The following is a 15,994-nucleotide window of genomic DNA, read 5'->3' as shown; positions in this document are numbered from 1 at the left end:
CAGATGAGCCTTTCATTCCTGCCCCTGCCTGAATAGCCTTAATAAAATATCATAATAATTAGTTTTGGTTGGCATAACTCCTGACCCGTTTGGTCTTCCAAGTTTATTTAGCCTTCGGCTGCGCCTTGCTCTGAGATGTGATTTATGAGTCTTTCTTGTGAATTTTGAGCTGAATAGTAACAAAAAAAATGCAGGAAAATGCAGCTTCAGAAGTGTAGTGGCAGCTAAGAAAGAGAGCCATCTATAAGAATTTCTGTAGTCCTGTTTCCTCATAAACCAGAGTGGGGAAAGCCTACTGTGCTCCTTTTGATAACTGGGATGGGTCAATTCTGGGGAGGTTTTTTTCTTATTAACTTTTGGTTTTAGAATAGTTTTATATTTATAAAAAAGTTGCAAAGATAGTACAGAGTTCCCATATTTTCAACATCCAATTTTCGCTATTATTAACATCTTCATTTTATCTGTGTAGGGTATATTCATCACAAGTAATGGATATTGATGTATTATTATTCACTAAAGTTAATAAATTACTGCAAAAAACTGAAGCTGAGACCAAATCTTTAATCATTTATGTATTTCCCTTGCATGATAAAGGTATATGTGGATTCTCAGGGCATTAGGTGAAAGGGGAGAATTTTCACCAACTTGGTTTGATAAAGTTCTTGCCCATTGGGCAAAACAGGGCCATGAAAAATTGAACAGGCCAAAGAAAGCTCAGCATCTTCTGATTCATTCTTCTGAGTGTCTTCAAATGATTTCCTTCTACCTGGGCATGTTAACTCTTCCATTCAGTAGAAAGCTCTTCTAAGTGGGGCTAGGGTAGGGTGACACCTACATCAAAGGCATTTTTATATCACTTCAGAGCTTTTTTTTTTTTTTTTTTTGATCTATTTAGGGCAACACCCATGGCATATGGAGGTTCCCAGGCTAGGGGTCCAATCGGAGCTGTAGCCACCGGCCTACACCAGAGCCACAGCAATGCAGGATCTGAGCCACATCTGCAGCCTACACCACAGCTCATGGCAAAGCCAGATCCTTAACCCACTGAAGGAGGCCAGTGATCGAATCTACATCTTCATGGATGCTAGTCGGGTTTGTTAATTGCTGAGCCACAATGGGAACTCCCAGAGCTATTTTGTATGGGGATAATCTAGTCGTTTTGAAAACAATTTCAAAATATGGGGCCAAGCAGAATATCTTGACTAAAAACATACAAAGCTTTTTTTAAAATAAAGTAACATGTCATGTCTAGTGCCTCGCTTTCTCTCAAGTACTCTCTTGACAGCGCACTTCAAAGAAACCACAAGTTGGAGGAAACACTAGGTTTTTTGGGTCACCCTCACTTGGTGGATTTTTTAACAAGATTGACCCCAGACACGCAACTTGAGAAGCTTCTCGGGACCTTGCAAATTGGCATTCCTTGTTACCCATGTCACTGCCGCATCTTGGGAATGAGAGCGTACACCCTTATGTGCCCCTGGCTGTTGCTATGTCATTTTACTGGCCAGAGAGGATTCTTAGTTTATCATCTCTGAGTCTTAGATTTCTGACCTTTTTACTGCTCTGGGTAGTGAGTAAGCTCAGGGTTTACACCAAAGATACAGGTGCTTTTTCAATGTACCCTAGCCCCTCAAGGATGAATAGTGCATTATCTATAAGAGGATGGACATAACCTTTTCAGGCCAAGATTTAATAGCCCATTACAGAGCAAAATATCCACCAGGACCAGACATTGTGAACTTCTAGAAAATGACTGAGCTACCAACTGTAAAATATATTTTTTAAATCCCAGCAGATATCAGAAGGCATCTGAATATTTTTGATTTCTGTTATTTGTTAGGAGTTGTAACACCATATTCCCAAGGATGTTGGTAAAGGGGTTCTTTTTTTTTTTTTAAGGGCCAGACCCTCGCATGTGGAAATTTCCAGGTTAGGGGTTGAATCAGAGCTGCAGCTACCGGCCTTCGCCACAGCCACAGCAATGCCAGAACCGAGCTGTGTCTGCGCCCTACACTGCAGCTCATAGCAACACCAGATCCTTAACCCACTGAGCAAGGCCAGGGATCAAACCTGCATCCTCATGGATACTAGTCAGGTAATCTGTTACCTCTGAGCCACAAGAGGAACTCCCAGTAAAGGGATTTTTGAGAGCTGTAATGTGAGTCAAAAACTGAAAGAGAATAGATTCGATTCCTTGCCAGAGAAAGTCTGTCTTGAGTGTGTTCTGACATCCACTCGAGGACCTAGACCCTTTGATTCCTATTTCCCCCCTTCCCTCCTGGCCCCTATCTGGAGTGTCCTTGCATAAAAAATTTGGGCTGAGATAGAGAATGGATGTGTATGGGGGGGAGACACGGGGGCACCTGCTTTAGGTTGGGTGATCAGAGAGGCCACGAGGGGAGGTGATGTTTAAGCTGAGACTGAAGGATAAGGTGTCAGCCACATGAAAAACTGTGCAAAGAATGTTGGGACAGAGGGAACAGCACGTGAAAAGGCAGGAAGGGATGTGGTGAGGTAGGACTAAAAGAAGGGCACTGTACCCAGCACATAGAGATGTGGACAGTTCTAGAACCAAGAGGATGGGGAGCAGGAACCTCTTCCTCATCCCTTTTGTAAGTCAGAGTTGCCCAGTGACTACAGCCCCAAGGGAAACAATATGATTCATAGTCAACCTAGGCCCTGGCTGAACTTTTCATGGGTTGCCGTTGGCAACAGCTCAAGGTCTTGGGTCTACATGAAAATTTAACTCCAAGTGATGTCTGGTAGGAATTTGCCCCAGACCCCAGGTACACAGTCAAATTAAGCAGAACAAATTTCCCATTTTACCTAATTTTTCTCCTTTCCTGCTTTGGCTTCAATTCAACCAGCTGCAGTCACTCTTGTAACTGCTTGTGGCTTTGGTCAGGAATTAAGGAACTGTGTGTTGATTCACTCCAAGTTTTATTTTCAGACTTCTCGCACTCTCTTCCTCTCCTCATTTTTCTCTCCAGCCCCATTCAGCATTGTTTTCTAGAAACAAAAATAAATGCTCAGTTCTTTCTTTTGTAAAGTCCCTTTATGGGAGTTCCTGTCGTGTCTCAGTGGTTAACAAATCTGACTAGGAACCATGAGGTTGTAGGTTCAGTCCCTGGCCTTGCTCAGTGGGTTAAGGATCTGGCATTGCCGTGAGCTGTGGTGTAGGTTGCAGACGCGGCTTGGATCCTGCATTGCTGTGGCTCTGGCGTAGGCTGATGGCTACAGCTCCAATTAGACCCCTGGGCCTGGGAACCTCCATATGCTGTGGGAAGTGGCCCTAGAAAAGGCAAAAAGACAATAAATAGATAAATAAGTAAATAAAGTCCCTTCATGAGGATGCTGGATGGGATTCTAGAGTCTGGAACTGTTCTGTCCAATATGGTGGCCACAGTCCACATGTGGCTACTGAACCCTTGAAACATGGCTAGTCTGAACTGAGATGTATAAAATCAGCACTGGATTTCAAAGACTTAATACTATATATATGTATGTGTTTATATATATATTTATTAATTTTTTATATTGATACATGTTGAAATAATATTTTTGACATATTAGGTTAAATACAATGTATCATTGAAATTAATCTCGTGTTTCTCTTTACTTTTTATAATGTGGCTACTAGAAATTGTGGCTTGCATTATATTTCCATGGGACAGCACTGGCTTAGAGGTTCTCCACTTCACCATAAAAGGAATGAAATACTTAATCATGCTATGGACCAACCTCAAAAGCACTAGCTCAGTGAAAAAGGCCAAATGCAAAAGACCACATAGTATATGATTCTACTTTAAGAAATATCGAGAATAAGCAAATCTATAGAGACAGAGTAGATGAGTGGTTGCTATAGGCTGGAGGTGGGCAGAGGTAGTGAGTGATATAAATTGACACAAGCGATCTTCTCTGCAAGATGGAAATGTTCTAAAATTGAATTGTGGTGATGGTTGCACGACTTTGAGTATTTACTAAAAATCATTGAATTATACATTTTAAATGGGTGAATTTTAGCATATGTAAATTATACCTCAATAGAGCTGTTAAAAAAGAAGGCAGTAGATATGAGCCTGGAATTCCAGGGAAAAGTAAGATCTGGAGATAAGATTAGGGAGTCCTCAGTAAGCAGTTGAGATCCCCAGTGTGGGTGGTAGAAAGAGAAGAGAAGACCTAGTTTGCATCCTGGGGGCATTCTGACATTGGGAGGTTAGAGTTTGGGCAGATGAGGAGGAGACGACAAGAGAAACTGAGGAAGAGCTGACAGGGCAGGAAAGACCCCTGGAAAGTATACAGAGTCATGAAAATCTAGGGGAGAAAGCTTTATAAGAAGGGAGTGATTAACTGAGTTAGTCAGTGGTGAGTGTTGAGTAGTCAGCTAAGAGCAGAGGAGACATTCAGCCACACAGAGCAGGCTCCATGGAGTGGAGGGGACAGAAGCCAGCTGCAGAGTGAGGGGAGGAAGCCCCAGGGACCCTAGACAGTTCCTGCAGGAAGTGTTGCTGGAAAGGAGAGCTGAGAAATGGAGTTAGAGTAGAAATAGGGTCAAGGGGAGGCTCAAAAGCCAAGTTGGACGTATCCAGTGTAGTGTTGTTACAGTGATCCTGAAGAGAGGAGACTGCTGATGCTGTACACAGGGGAGACACTTACAGAAGCAAAGCCCTTGAGAAGGGCTGAGGGCTCAGGACCTAGAGCACAGGGTCTGAGTGTTAGCAGAAGCAGGACACCTCCTCCAGGGCACCAGGAAAAGAGGTCATGAGGGAGTGGGCAGGCACCCGGATTCCCTGTATTACTGATTTTCTTTTCCAGTAAAGGAAGTGAATAGGTTCTTCAGCAGATAATGAAGGAGGGGCAGGTGTAGGGGCATGACAAGAAACAACAGAAGGTGTCTTATGGCTAGTCCCCTTCAGTGCCAGGCATGACAGGTGGTCACTAAACATCCGTGGATATAAAGCAATGAGTGAGTTTTTGAGCTGAGTTTTGCATAGAAGGAAGCACCTGGGGTGCTTATCAAAACGCAGATTCCTGGGTTCTTACCCAAGAAAGAGCCAAGAAGTCTGCATTTTTAATAAGAGCCCCAGAAGATTCTCATATCAGTGGTCAGCAGGCTGTAGTTTGAGAATCACCGAAAAAAAAAGTGTATGAACAATAACAAATGAAACACATGTGCACATTGCCCTACAACTAAGAGGCACTGAGGATTTGATAAGATTCAGTTCTTCCCAACAGACTAGACCTTGGGCATAATTAGATTTTACATTTCACAAATAATTACTTTGTTAGCTGTTTCTTGGTCTTAAGAAAAAGATGAATGTTCTCTGGTAAAATAAATAAATAAATAAGATAAGCAAAGCCCAAAACAAAACCAATAATTAAACATCCCTCTATGCTTTTCTTTCTAGGGGAGAGAGCAGAATGTGGTACAACCAGGTAAGAACTGGGCATCTTGCTTTCCTTCACCTGCTGCCTGAGGTGGGAATAGGAGGCTGTGGGAGGAGCAGAACAGGCAGGGAGGTGGGTAGACAGGCATTGCTGAGGCTCAGAGGGGCAGAGTCTTGTGGGGGACAACTCTTCACCAGTGTCCCCATGGGGTGGTGTGGCTGTGCTGAGGGGAGAGGCAAAGCTCTTCTGGCTGCTCTGCACCAGCATCACACTGGTGACCAGGAGGGGGCTTTCAATGGTGCTGTGGATGTGGGACCATCCTTGGGCATTTTCCAGCTGGCGGGAGGGTGGGGCTCTAACACATGCTGCAGAGTGGCAGAGGGCATCCAGGAGAAGCCAGAGGCTGTGGGTTAGCTGTCAACCTGTCTCCCCATCTGTTCTATGGCTGCCAAGCAAACTGCCCAGGCAGGGGCCCAGCCCTGGGTCCAGGTTTGTCAAAGCTTTGAATATGCTAGAATCACACACCACCGGGCATACGCATGTGCATATCCACACACATGTGCTCACAGATGCCGCCGCTACTGCCCACGTGGGCTTGGGACCTCCCTGCACGGATGCCTGGTGGCAGAGCCCCTTGTTGGGAACTAACTGTGGGCAGCTTGTGCTTTCTCTCCAGCTCACTGCACATCACCCTCTGTGCTTTTCCCTGAGCAGACCAGAGCCAGTGGACACTTTCACTCAACAGCTGATAGCTGAAGGGCTGACCAGGACTGACCTTTCCTCTGCTTGCAGGGAGTTTAGATCCATAAGCAGCCCTGTCGCTGCCCAGGTTCCTTGGGGCCCATCCACTTCCGTGTTCCCAGCAATGCTTGTTCCACTGCCCAACGTGAATTCAGCCAGTGGCCCAGAGGCTGCACTTTTCCATCATGTGGCCATTGACAGGCACTTTTGCCTCATTCTGGGCCCGGTGACCCAAAGACATCTTTTCCTCATTGTGCTTCCCAGTGGCTGAGATCCTGGAAAGCTGTCCTGCTTGGCAAGAGGGAGGATGGACCCTCAGCTCCCTCCTTATCAGGAAGGGAGTTGGCTGGGAAGAGGCTTGGAAAGCCCCGGGGTTTTCAGTTTGCTGGGCCCAGGGTGGGGGAGCCTCAGGGCTCGCCAGAAGCTTAGCCTGTGCAGCTGTTCCTCTAGGCCTTGGCAGCCTGGGAACATCAGGATGATTCATAACGTCAGACCAGGCCCTTCTAGCACACGGGTCAGCAGATGTGCAGAGTGACTTTCTAAGAACCTTTGAGAAACTGTATTATTTATTTATTTATTTATTTCAAGAGAATGTTGTCATAGTCCCAAAACAACAAAAGTCACATTTTACACCAAAGTCTGCAAATAGTGAAACAGATGGGGGATGAATTGAGCTACCCCTCACTTCCTCCTAATTCCTAGAACTTAGGCAGGAGAAGATGGTTCCAGCAGATTGGAGGAGAGATCTGGAATCAAACCATTGGCGAGGCCCCAGGGTCTTCCTTACAGAAAAGTTGAGGGGTTTTGTTTTTTAAAAATAAAGCCCTCTGAGATGTTGTCTTCCACACCCGCTTTGACACAGGGCCTGGGAAATCCAAGCTAGGACTGCAGACCTCCTACTTAGATGCATTGCAGTATGCAGCAAATCCAGCCATCTGCACTTTGGCCCTTGGCCAAGGTCAAAGGCAACTTTGTTAGTAAAGTAAAAGCTTCCTCTTACTTCCAAAAATCATTTTTAAGTTATTGTGGAGTGCATTGCTGACTTGGAAGTGTTTTTTTTTTTTTTTAATTAATCTTAAATGCCCAGGGTGAGCTATTTCTATACTGTGGCTCTCTGTATCTCCCATAGTTTCCTGTCCAAGGTCAGTGTTATTTCGAATGATCATTTGAGCAGGTCCCCTCAGCCAAGTTGCTGCTGGCCTTGTATAGATAGGCCAGTTTTTGTACAAAGGCTGCAACACATTGTGTATTTTTTTCTCACAGTTAAGAACCTTATCTGAGAATAGCTCCAATTCGTAATAACCTTGTGATTGGGCTGACCAGATGCAATAATGCAGTTGAAAGTAGTATGGTAAATGGCAAAGCAGATGCAAACATAAGGTTTGATTGTGGTTATTCAAACCGTTAACTATTTTCCCTAACCTAGTTTGACTTGCTCCATGTTTGAATTAGCAATGAGAATCACTTGCGATTTCTTGTCCAAACAGATGTAACCCCGTGCACACACATGCACAGCCTCCAAGAGCCCGACTGCCATTGAATTACAATATTGCTGCCATTTTGGATGTCGACACCCACATGTGTTGGGTTGTCAAGGAAAAATTTTAATCATCATCCTTTGGTCACAGAATAATTTTGAGGCCAATTTCTGTGTTGCTAATGCGTGTTAATTTTCATCTTGATTAAAAGGCAGAAAGGGGACATTGGTCTCTGGTTTCTCTTTCTTCCTCTCGTGGCTTTCCCTGTTCCTGTTTTCCCTGCCTCTCTCTCTCTCTCTTTCTCTTTCTTTCCTTTTTGCTCTGCAACTGAGCAGCAGAAGAGATGGAAGGCTTAGGCTGCCCCACTTTCCTTGGCTGAGCTGCCCCCCTGCTCCCCACTTTGTGCCCCACCCAGCACTTCAGTAAGTCGGTAATGATTTGATGTCATGCAAAGTTGGGATAGCTACGTTTCCTTGTCAGAGATTCCACCCAGAGCCCAGAGCACCACACAAAGAAAGAGATCCCAGTGTGGTTCCAACAGTCCTTTGCTTTCTGGATTGGGCAGGAGAAATTTTGTAACTTAAAGGAAAAATCCTAAGGACTTGCTTTAAGAAATGAAATTTTGAAGGCACCCTGGATTTTTTGGTATTGGGTGTCCAACACCTGCATTGAGTCTCTACTCTTGCTGGCCATGAGAGTTCAGTAGATAATTTAATGCTACTGCTGGATGTTTGTGGTAAAATCCATTTCCCAATTTTCACACTCACACCTGAACCTGAAGTAGGAAGAGCTGAATTCTATTCCTAGGGCCTTAGGCAAATCTCTTAATCGCTCATGGGCTCATTTGCCTTATATTTAAAGTAGATTTAATTAGTTCTTGCCTACCTCACAGGGTTGTTGTGAGGGTATCATGCAATGTGACTTAAAGAAATCATCTGAAAACACTCAAAAACAGAAACCCGAGACACCATGGAAACAAGATGGTGAAGTTGCTATCCTCCAGTTATTATACGTAAAACCTCTGGCCCTCTGTCATATTTTTGGCACCCTCTTTTGGCATTTGGAAATTCAAAAGCAGATCTGTTGTAAGAAATATCACTCCCACATACCCACGTCCTCAAAAAATAACTAACTTATGAAAAAGAAATGACATGGACTTAGCTAACCAAATTGACATAGATCCAAGATGGGCTCAAAATAATCTTGCCTGTTGTTTCTTTTCAACATTTCGGTTTGTGCTGTTATTTTGGTTCCAGTGTTTGGGTGGCATGATATTTGAATCCCGCTGTGTCTTTGCCCATGCATGTCCTGGAGCTAGCAGCATTTGCTCAGTATTCAGACACCAAGGGGAAGTTGATAAGAGTTCCCTAGATGGTGGGGCTGCTGAAGGAGACAGGCCCACATGGCCAGCAAGCAAGGCAGCATGAGTCTCAGCACCTTGATTGGCTTCACGTGTGATTTCTTGCCCATTCACAGAAATCAGTCAAGAATTGAGGGCTGGGTCTGTGTTTGTCACACATGGGCCCTGCCAGGCTGGGTCCCCATCTGGCACCTCCTAAATTGTGAACTAAGCCATTTAAAAATTAAGTGCCTCTCTTGGTTGGGGGCCCTCCTCCTAACCTCAGAAAGCCCTTTGCCCTGTAAGGCTGGCAGCATTGAGCCAGGCTGTGGGTGGTGAAAGGTGAGCAAATAAGCCAACACAGGTATATGCATGTGAGCAACTCTGGAAAATGATCCGGTGTTTGTGGCTGTTTCCCTGTTGCTGGTGAACCATGGATGGTCGCCCCTCCCTGTGGCCAAGAATAGAGCACAGGGAATGGAGATCCTGAAGTCAAGCAAGACACTTTCAACCTGACCCAACAAGTCCTCCACTGGCAAGGGTTAATAGGATGAATGAGGCTTTGGCTGGAAATGAAAAAGTACCCTAAGGCTCATGACTGGCCTACTGGGAAAAATATTGGACTTGGAGCCAAATAGACCTGTGTTTGAGGCTTAACTCTGCCAGTTTCCCTCTCTAGGCCTCAGTTTAGGCCTCTCTCAAATGGGGCCACACATACAGGGATGAGCTGATAATGGATTTGAAAACACTTTACTTGAAAGTGTACTTGGTTAAAGGACAGGAGATAATCATTATCCGGGGTCGCCTGGGGACCCCAAAGAAGCTGCAGCCTCCCTCCTGGCATCGTTTCTTCATCTTTAAAATGAGATTAATAATTGCCTGGCTCTTAGATCAATGGAATAAAGATCAGTCAAGTGCATTTGAAATGCTAAGCAGCATTAGGAAGATCAGTGCCCTGGTACATTGGGATTTGAGACTTGGTAATGAATTGAAGCCAAAATAATGAAAATTAACTCTTCCAATCATCTTTGAAAGTCTCTTGCTTTCTTGGGCTACAGATTACATCTCTTCCTGACTCCCCCTCCATCTGGTCAGTTTTGTGGGATGACAGCCTCTGATTGGCATTTCAGTGGTTTCCTGGACACGTGCTACATCCCTCTGTGATTTAGAATGCATAGAATGCATTTGTGTTACCTGAGCCTTGCTCCTGTCTGACATTGTGGGTAAATTGAGACCCCCTTAACCATCCAGAGGCCTTCTGATGGAGCATTGGACACCAGTGCACTGGGGGTTCAGGCCTTCCATTCGCATTTTGTGTTCTCCTCCTTTGTGGGTCATACGAGTGTCTTTCCCTGTTGTATGTTTACCTTGGTTGCTTTCTTGATTTCTTTTGTTCCATTTTCCCCCAGGCCCCCCTGTCTTCCCCCTAAACCACAGAAAATGAGGAGACCTAGGCCTCTCTCAGTGTGTAGCCATAAACTATTTAACGGCTGTATGGAAGCGTTCATTAAGGTACTTGGTGGGGAGCCACAGAGTCCGAGAATGTGCCCAATGTAATGGCAGCCTTTCTCCACCTCCTCCCCTGACCAACAGCCCTGCCCTAACTGACTGACCAACAAACTGATGACAGATGGACTAGAGCTTTCAATCTGTGCCCTCTGCCAGGCCCTATAGCGAGCCTGGCCCTCCCAGCAGCTTCAGTGAGGGCTTCTAGGCAGAGCTGCTTTTGTCCCTAACCAGTTGCTCCTAAGTACTTCCCCTTTGTCCTCAGCCCTGGGGGAGGGATGAGGTGGTGCTGGAACCCAGTGAAGTCCAACTTCCAGACAGCATCCCTGCCAACCATGCTTCTCTGCTTCAGGCCCTGCAGTCCCAACCAGCCTGAGGGACCATTAGAGAAACGCCCTCACCTCAGTCACACTCACATCTCCCAGAGGAGACTGAACAGAGCAGCACAAAAACAAAACAAAACAAAACAAAAAACCGTGGGGGTAACAGTGTGTTTTTATACAAGTGATTTTTTTAAAAGTTGAGAATATATCAGCAAGGGAAACACAGTTTTTATGGGAGACAGCCCTCTGCCTAGTTTGCTTCTTATTAGGGAGTGTGGGAGAAAGGAAGAGAGCTGAGGTAGTCCTTTAGAATTCCAGGTTAACCCTTCAGACCTTTAACTAAAGACAGCTTTTCTCCTCAGTGAGTGTCTTTTTCTTGCTTCTTGGCTGCAGAGGGTGCAGGAGCAAGCCATCCCAGGTAAAATGTCTCGAGGCAAGTTAAGTTAGTGATGGAGGTGAAAAGGACAACAGGTGGGGGCCACACTTCAGGAAGGGGAGATGCATTCTTAGCATTACTTAGGGGAACAGGAGATCCCTTCTGGTTATTGGAGAGCCCACCACCATCTAATGAAGACAGTTTCTATAGAAAAATATGACTCATGTCAGCCAGGAGAAAAGTAAAGGCTCTAAGGCTCTGCTGACCCTTGTAGGGTGGTGGAGGCTGCCCCTGCTCTGGCTCTCTAGCCTCTGTCCTCAAACAGGGCATGCACAGGGCTTATGGAACAGGGAGGGTTGGCCTCAGGGAGGGGGAAGGCAGGACCGTCTCTGCCTGTGAACTGAGTTCTGGGGAAGGGACAGTGGGGGAAGGGAAGTGGAACAGTTGGGCACAAGTCAGGGCTGCCCCAGCCTGGGAAACAGCAGTGGCTGCTTTAGGACACCTCAGAGGAAGGAGGCATGGAGGACCCCAAAAGGAGAGGTGCTGCCGGGTGCACCAGGAAAGAGGTGCTGTTTGGAGGTGACCTGAGTGAGTGGTTTGCCACTGGAGGAGGGGGCTGTGTCAAGAGCCCTTTCTTCATCCTCCCTCCTCACTCCAACAAGACTTTCTTCTCCAAGAAGCCACACTCTAGAGCTGAGAGGGGCCTGAGACTCGTTTGTTACCCTGCCCTCAGGAGCTTATGGTGTCACTCAGGAGGCCTTCAACATAGAAGGCTAAATGTGGAAAATGATTCAGGATGAGCACTTGGTGGCTTATCCCCACAGAAATAAGTTCTGTGGGAGCTCAGAGCAGGAGGGGTGTGAGCCCTGGGGCACAGGAGGCTTTGAAGGAAGGGCAGGAACACAGCAGAGGGCAGCAGGACAGAGGAGCCCCTAAGAGGAGGAACAGAATATACAATGGCTCAGAGACAGCAGGGACACCTTCCAGGATTTGCTCAGCTCTTTGGAAATGGGTGATTAGTCAGGACTCGGAAAGAGCTGACTTACCTGACAGCATTTGAAAATTAAATGTTTTGTTTAGTGAAATCATCTCTGAATAGAGAGCTCTTACATAAAATGTGTGATGATCAAGTAATTTGAAGTTATTCCCCGATAAACACATCAATTATGGGAGTGTTTTGCCCCTTGGAGGTAGTCACCAGGAAGCCACATTCTTATTCCAAATTTCATGCCACTGCTCCACCTGGTCAGTTTTCCTGAGAGCCTGCAGCAGGGCCTTTGTCAGCAGTGCCAAAACTCTGCCTTGTAATGGACACCCCAGTCTTTGGAATGGAACGTACCATTCAGGAGCCCAGCTTTGCAGCCACTGGAGGCATAAAATAGCAAGAGGCACTGGCTGCAGTGGGCCCTGAAAAGAGCCCCCAGAGAGGGATGCCCCAGGGCACCCAGCAGTGGCAAGGCACATTGCTAGAATAAGAGCATAGCCTCCTCAGGGGTTTCTGAAAAAAAAAAAATGTTTGTTAAGCACTGGCATTTCTTTGTAGTCACATGTGCTTATATGACATACTATCAATACTGTTCAACCAACTCTTCTGCACGCCTCCTATGGGCTCGAGGTGTGGAGACAGACTACACACAGCATGGCCCCTGCTCAGGGATTGTTAACTCTCAGAGAATGAAGGGCACCATGATCCACTCAGTCCTCCACCTTTGCGAACAGAATTTAATTTTCTCTTATGATTCCCATGCTCTCTGGAAGAAGAGTCTGCGTCAACTAAGAGTCTTCAGCTTTGAAATGCTAAACCTCTGAAAGACTTTTCTTTTTTTTTTCTTTCTTTCTTTCTTTTTTTTTTTTAGGGCCCCACCTCAGCATATGGAGGTTCCCAGGCTAGGGGTTGAATGTGAGTTGTAGCTACTGGCCCCATACCACAGCCACAGCAATGCAGGATCCAAGTCTCATCTGTGATCTGCACCGCAGCTCACAGCAATGCCGGATCCTTAACCCTCTGAGCAAGGCCAGGGATCAAACCCAAATCCTCATGGAGACTAGTTGGGTTTGTTACCCCTGAGCCACGACAGGAACTCCTGAAAGGCTTTTCAATAAAATAAGATCACAGAGAGCCTATGATTATCACGGTTTGGAGGGACAAGGAAGCATCCCCAAGTTAAGAATGGTGGATAAACATTGTTGGAGTTACTTTTACAAGTTTCTAGGACCCTACCTTAATGGATTCTTTTCAAAATCCTTAATTTTTTTTTTCCTCTCCTCTCAGACAGAAGGAAACTCAATTTATTATTATGAATTTTGAGGCCTAGGAAATCTACCTCCAGGGCAAATGGGAGAGGCAGTGGCAGGTGGGCGGGGTGTCCTCATCTTGTTTCTATAAAATGAGCATGATAATTATCCTCCTCTTGAGCATGTGATGACATCAGATGAGCTAACACAGGTCCTAGAGCACTGCCTGGCCCAGAGTGAGCCCCACGGAAGCGTTAGCTCTAGTGTTGCCCAGCTTTCCTGAGTGCGCCCAGGGCATCAACTGACCACCTGGCCCTGCTGGCCTAGGTTCCAGTGGGCTAAGCCACCATAAGACAGTCCTAGTCTTTGAGATGCCAGCAGCTGGATGAATGATACCAGCGCAGAGGCGCACGTCCTCCCACTTCTCAGTCGGGTGGCCTCCTCCAGGAGCTGGGATGAGAGCCAGTGCCCACCCCTGAGGAACCCAACCTGCTGCAAACATGGAAGAGAGAAGAGGCAGCTGCTCTTTGGAAAACTGGCGACCTCCATTCTGCCTGCAAGATCATGAAGGACTCCGGACCCCACTTCCCTCCCTCCTCCAGGCTTTGTCAGCTTGCGGGCTCCATGAGGCCTTTTCAGTGCCAGGGCGAGGGGCAGGAGGTAGGAGAGAGGAGCCAAGTGGGCACCTGGGACCAGCTCCCCCAGGTGGTAGGAAACCCAGGCAGCTGTGTAGAATCTGGAACCACCGACCTAGAGGGTACCTGATAAGCGAGATCTTGGTTCCCTAAGAACTAGGAGCGAGATTTCCTGAGCCGATGTGCGGGGATAGCGTTACAGTAGACACATGAGGGTGTGTGTCCTTTGCCTGGAGAGCTGGGCTAACCTTAGGGGTCTTAGGTGGGCTCTTGCCCATTCGTGAATAAACAGCCCCTACGTTGAGGAGAAGCTAGACTTGGGGTGAGGAAGGGGTTCATTCAGTACACAGCATTCCTGCATTTGACAAGGACTGAAAGAGGCCCTTTTGCCCCTGCTGTCCCAGGCAGCCACCCTGGAAGCCTGGCCAGGGCAGGTGTAGAGCTCCCCTGAGGCCTCGAGCCCCAGGCATTCCCCCCACCCCCACCCCCGCCCCACAGGCTGGTTGCCCTCTCCCTGGACCTTGCTGGCTGCCATTGCATTTCGGCGTTCCCGGACTCTGAAGGATCTGCTTACTCTAACTGATCTTACTCCTGCGTAATCTTCTCTTTTTCTCCTGCTCTGCTGCCTGTTTATTTTTTGTTATCAGAGGAAGAAGAAATGCTCGAACCAGGAACCAGGTATTTACTGGAAAGTTCCGTTAGCCCCATTCAACTGGTTGAAACCTGTCTTTAGTCCTGCCTCTGGCACAGGTTCCCCTCTTGCCTGTTGCCAGTGAATCCACTTTATTGTCCTCTCTGTGACTGTAGTTAATCAAGGAGAGAATTTGCAGGTGGGGTGTGGAGGAACCATGAAAGCATCCAAATTTATGGGGTTTTTTTTCTGTCCCTTTACACAAGCATATTACTTATGCCTCTTGTCCCCTAACCTTCTGAGGAGGCTAATGTTTAATTTGGCTCCCTTTAAAAGAGAGTTTTAAGGAGATTTTATGCGCTATAAGTGGCCTGAAATAACAGGTCAACCAATCATGGAATCCAAAAGAAAATTCTCCCTTGCCCAGCTCCCTCTGGCCATGGGCCAGGCTAGGAAAATTTAATTGAAAATACGTTCACACCCCAGATGCCTGTGTTTAGAATTGCATCTTATTCAGCCTTTCTGACTAAGGTTGGCCACTCAGTGGTCAATGGCTGACATCAGCTATTTCTAGAACTTTTTCTTGTAATGCACTTACTGTTAAAATATCTCTCTGGATGTTTAGGGTGCTTGAGTATCTGCACCATGAGTAGAACTGGTCTCCCTTTCTCAGACCTCAGAAGGACCCCTGGGGTCAGCCTTGCTTTCCCCACAGTGTGTTCTTAATACTAGGAGACGAGGTGGAGGCCTTGACCCTGCGCCTTTATCCCTGAGCACCGGAAGAAGAGCTGAGTTGGGGCTGAGGGGAGTGGGAGGTGGAGAACTCTTCAAGAGCAGACTCCAGTCCACTGTGGACATGGGCTCCCTCTCCTTCCCCAGTGCCAGTCAGGCCTCCTGAGCCCTGATCCTACCCAGCTGAGTAAGAAGGCAGAGCATTTCTTTAAAGTCACCATAGCTGTGCCTTTCCTGCAATAACAGAAGGCTTTCTATTTTCACTGTCTGTAGAGATTTCAGGATTCGCACTTCCTTGCTTGTTTTCCTACTAATCCGATGGTACTAATCTTCTGGCTTGAGTTTATGATCTGTGTTTGCAGTGTCTTTTTCCCTGTGACAATTGCCAAGTTCAGTACAACTCACGATTTTTTTCCTTAAGGATTCAGGACAAGCTATACCACTTGTTGTTGAGAGCTGCATCCGATACATCAATTTATATGGTAAGCTCCATCCTGGGGCAGTGTTTTCAGCCCTTTCCAGAACAGGTGCCAGGCTGTATTCATAAGAAATGAGATTCAGATTCATCTCGGAAGATTTCCTGTCACTTTTTTGCTTCCAAGAGGGAAAA

The 15,994-nt window shown here is 46.5% G+C and overlaps 1 protein-coding gene across 6 annotated transcripts in view; it reads left to right on the top strand.

The window, feature by feature from the left end:
* Positions 1-15,994, top strand: part of SRGAP3 (SLIT-ROBO Rho GTPase activating protein 3) — a 271,415-nt gene that overhangs the window by 204,673 nt on the left and 50,748 nt on the right. For 5 of the 6 annotated variants that reach the window (XR_007134877.1, XM_047779732.1, XM_047779742.1 and 2 more), the window contains exons 11-13: positions 5,409-5,436; positions 10,356-10,458; positions 15,806-15,866. Coding sequence is in view for 5 of the 6 variants with exons in the window: in XM_047779732.1 (XP_047635688.1) it covers positions 5,409-5,436; positions 10,356-10,458; positions 15,806-15,866 (192 nt within the window). In the remaining variant the exon portion in view is untranslated. The remainder of the gene's footprint in view (positions 1-5,408; positions 5,437-10,355; positions 10,459-15,805; positions 15,867-15,994) is intronic. The other variant, XM_047779767.1, reaches the window with a different exon arrangement.

This window comes from Phacochoerus africanus, chromosome 1, assembly GCF_016906955.1.
Source record: "Phacochoerus africanus isolate WHEZ1 chromosome 1, ROS_Pafr_v1, whole genome shotgun sequence".
Classification (NCBI taxonomy): Eukaryota; Metazoa; Chordata; class Mammalia; order Artiodactyla; family Suidae; genus Phacochoerus; species Phacochoerus africanus.
Note: the sequence above shows the minus strand (reverse complement) of the source record. Positions and strands in the feature narration are given on the sequence as shown.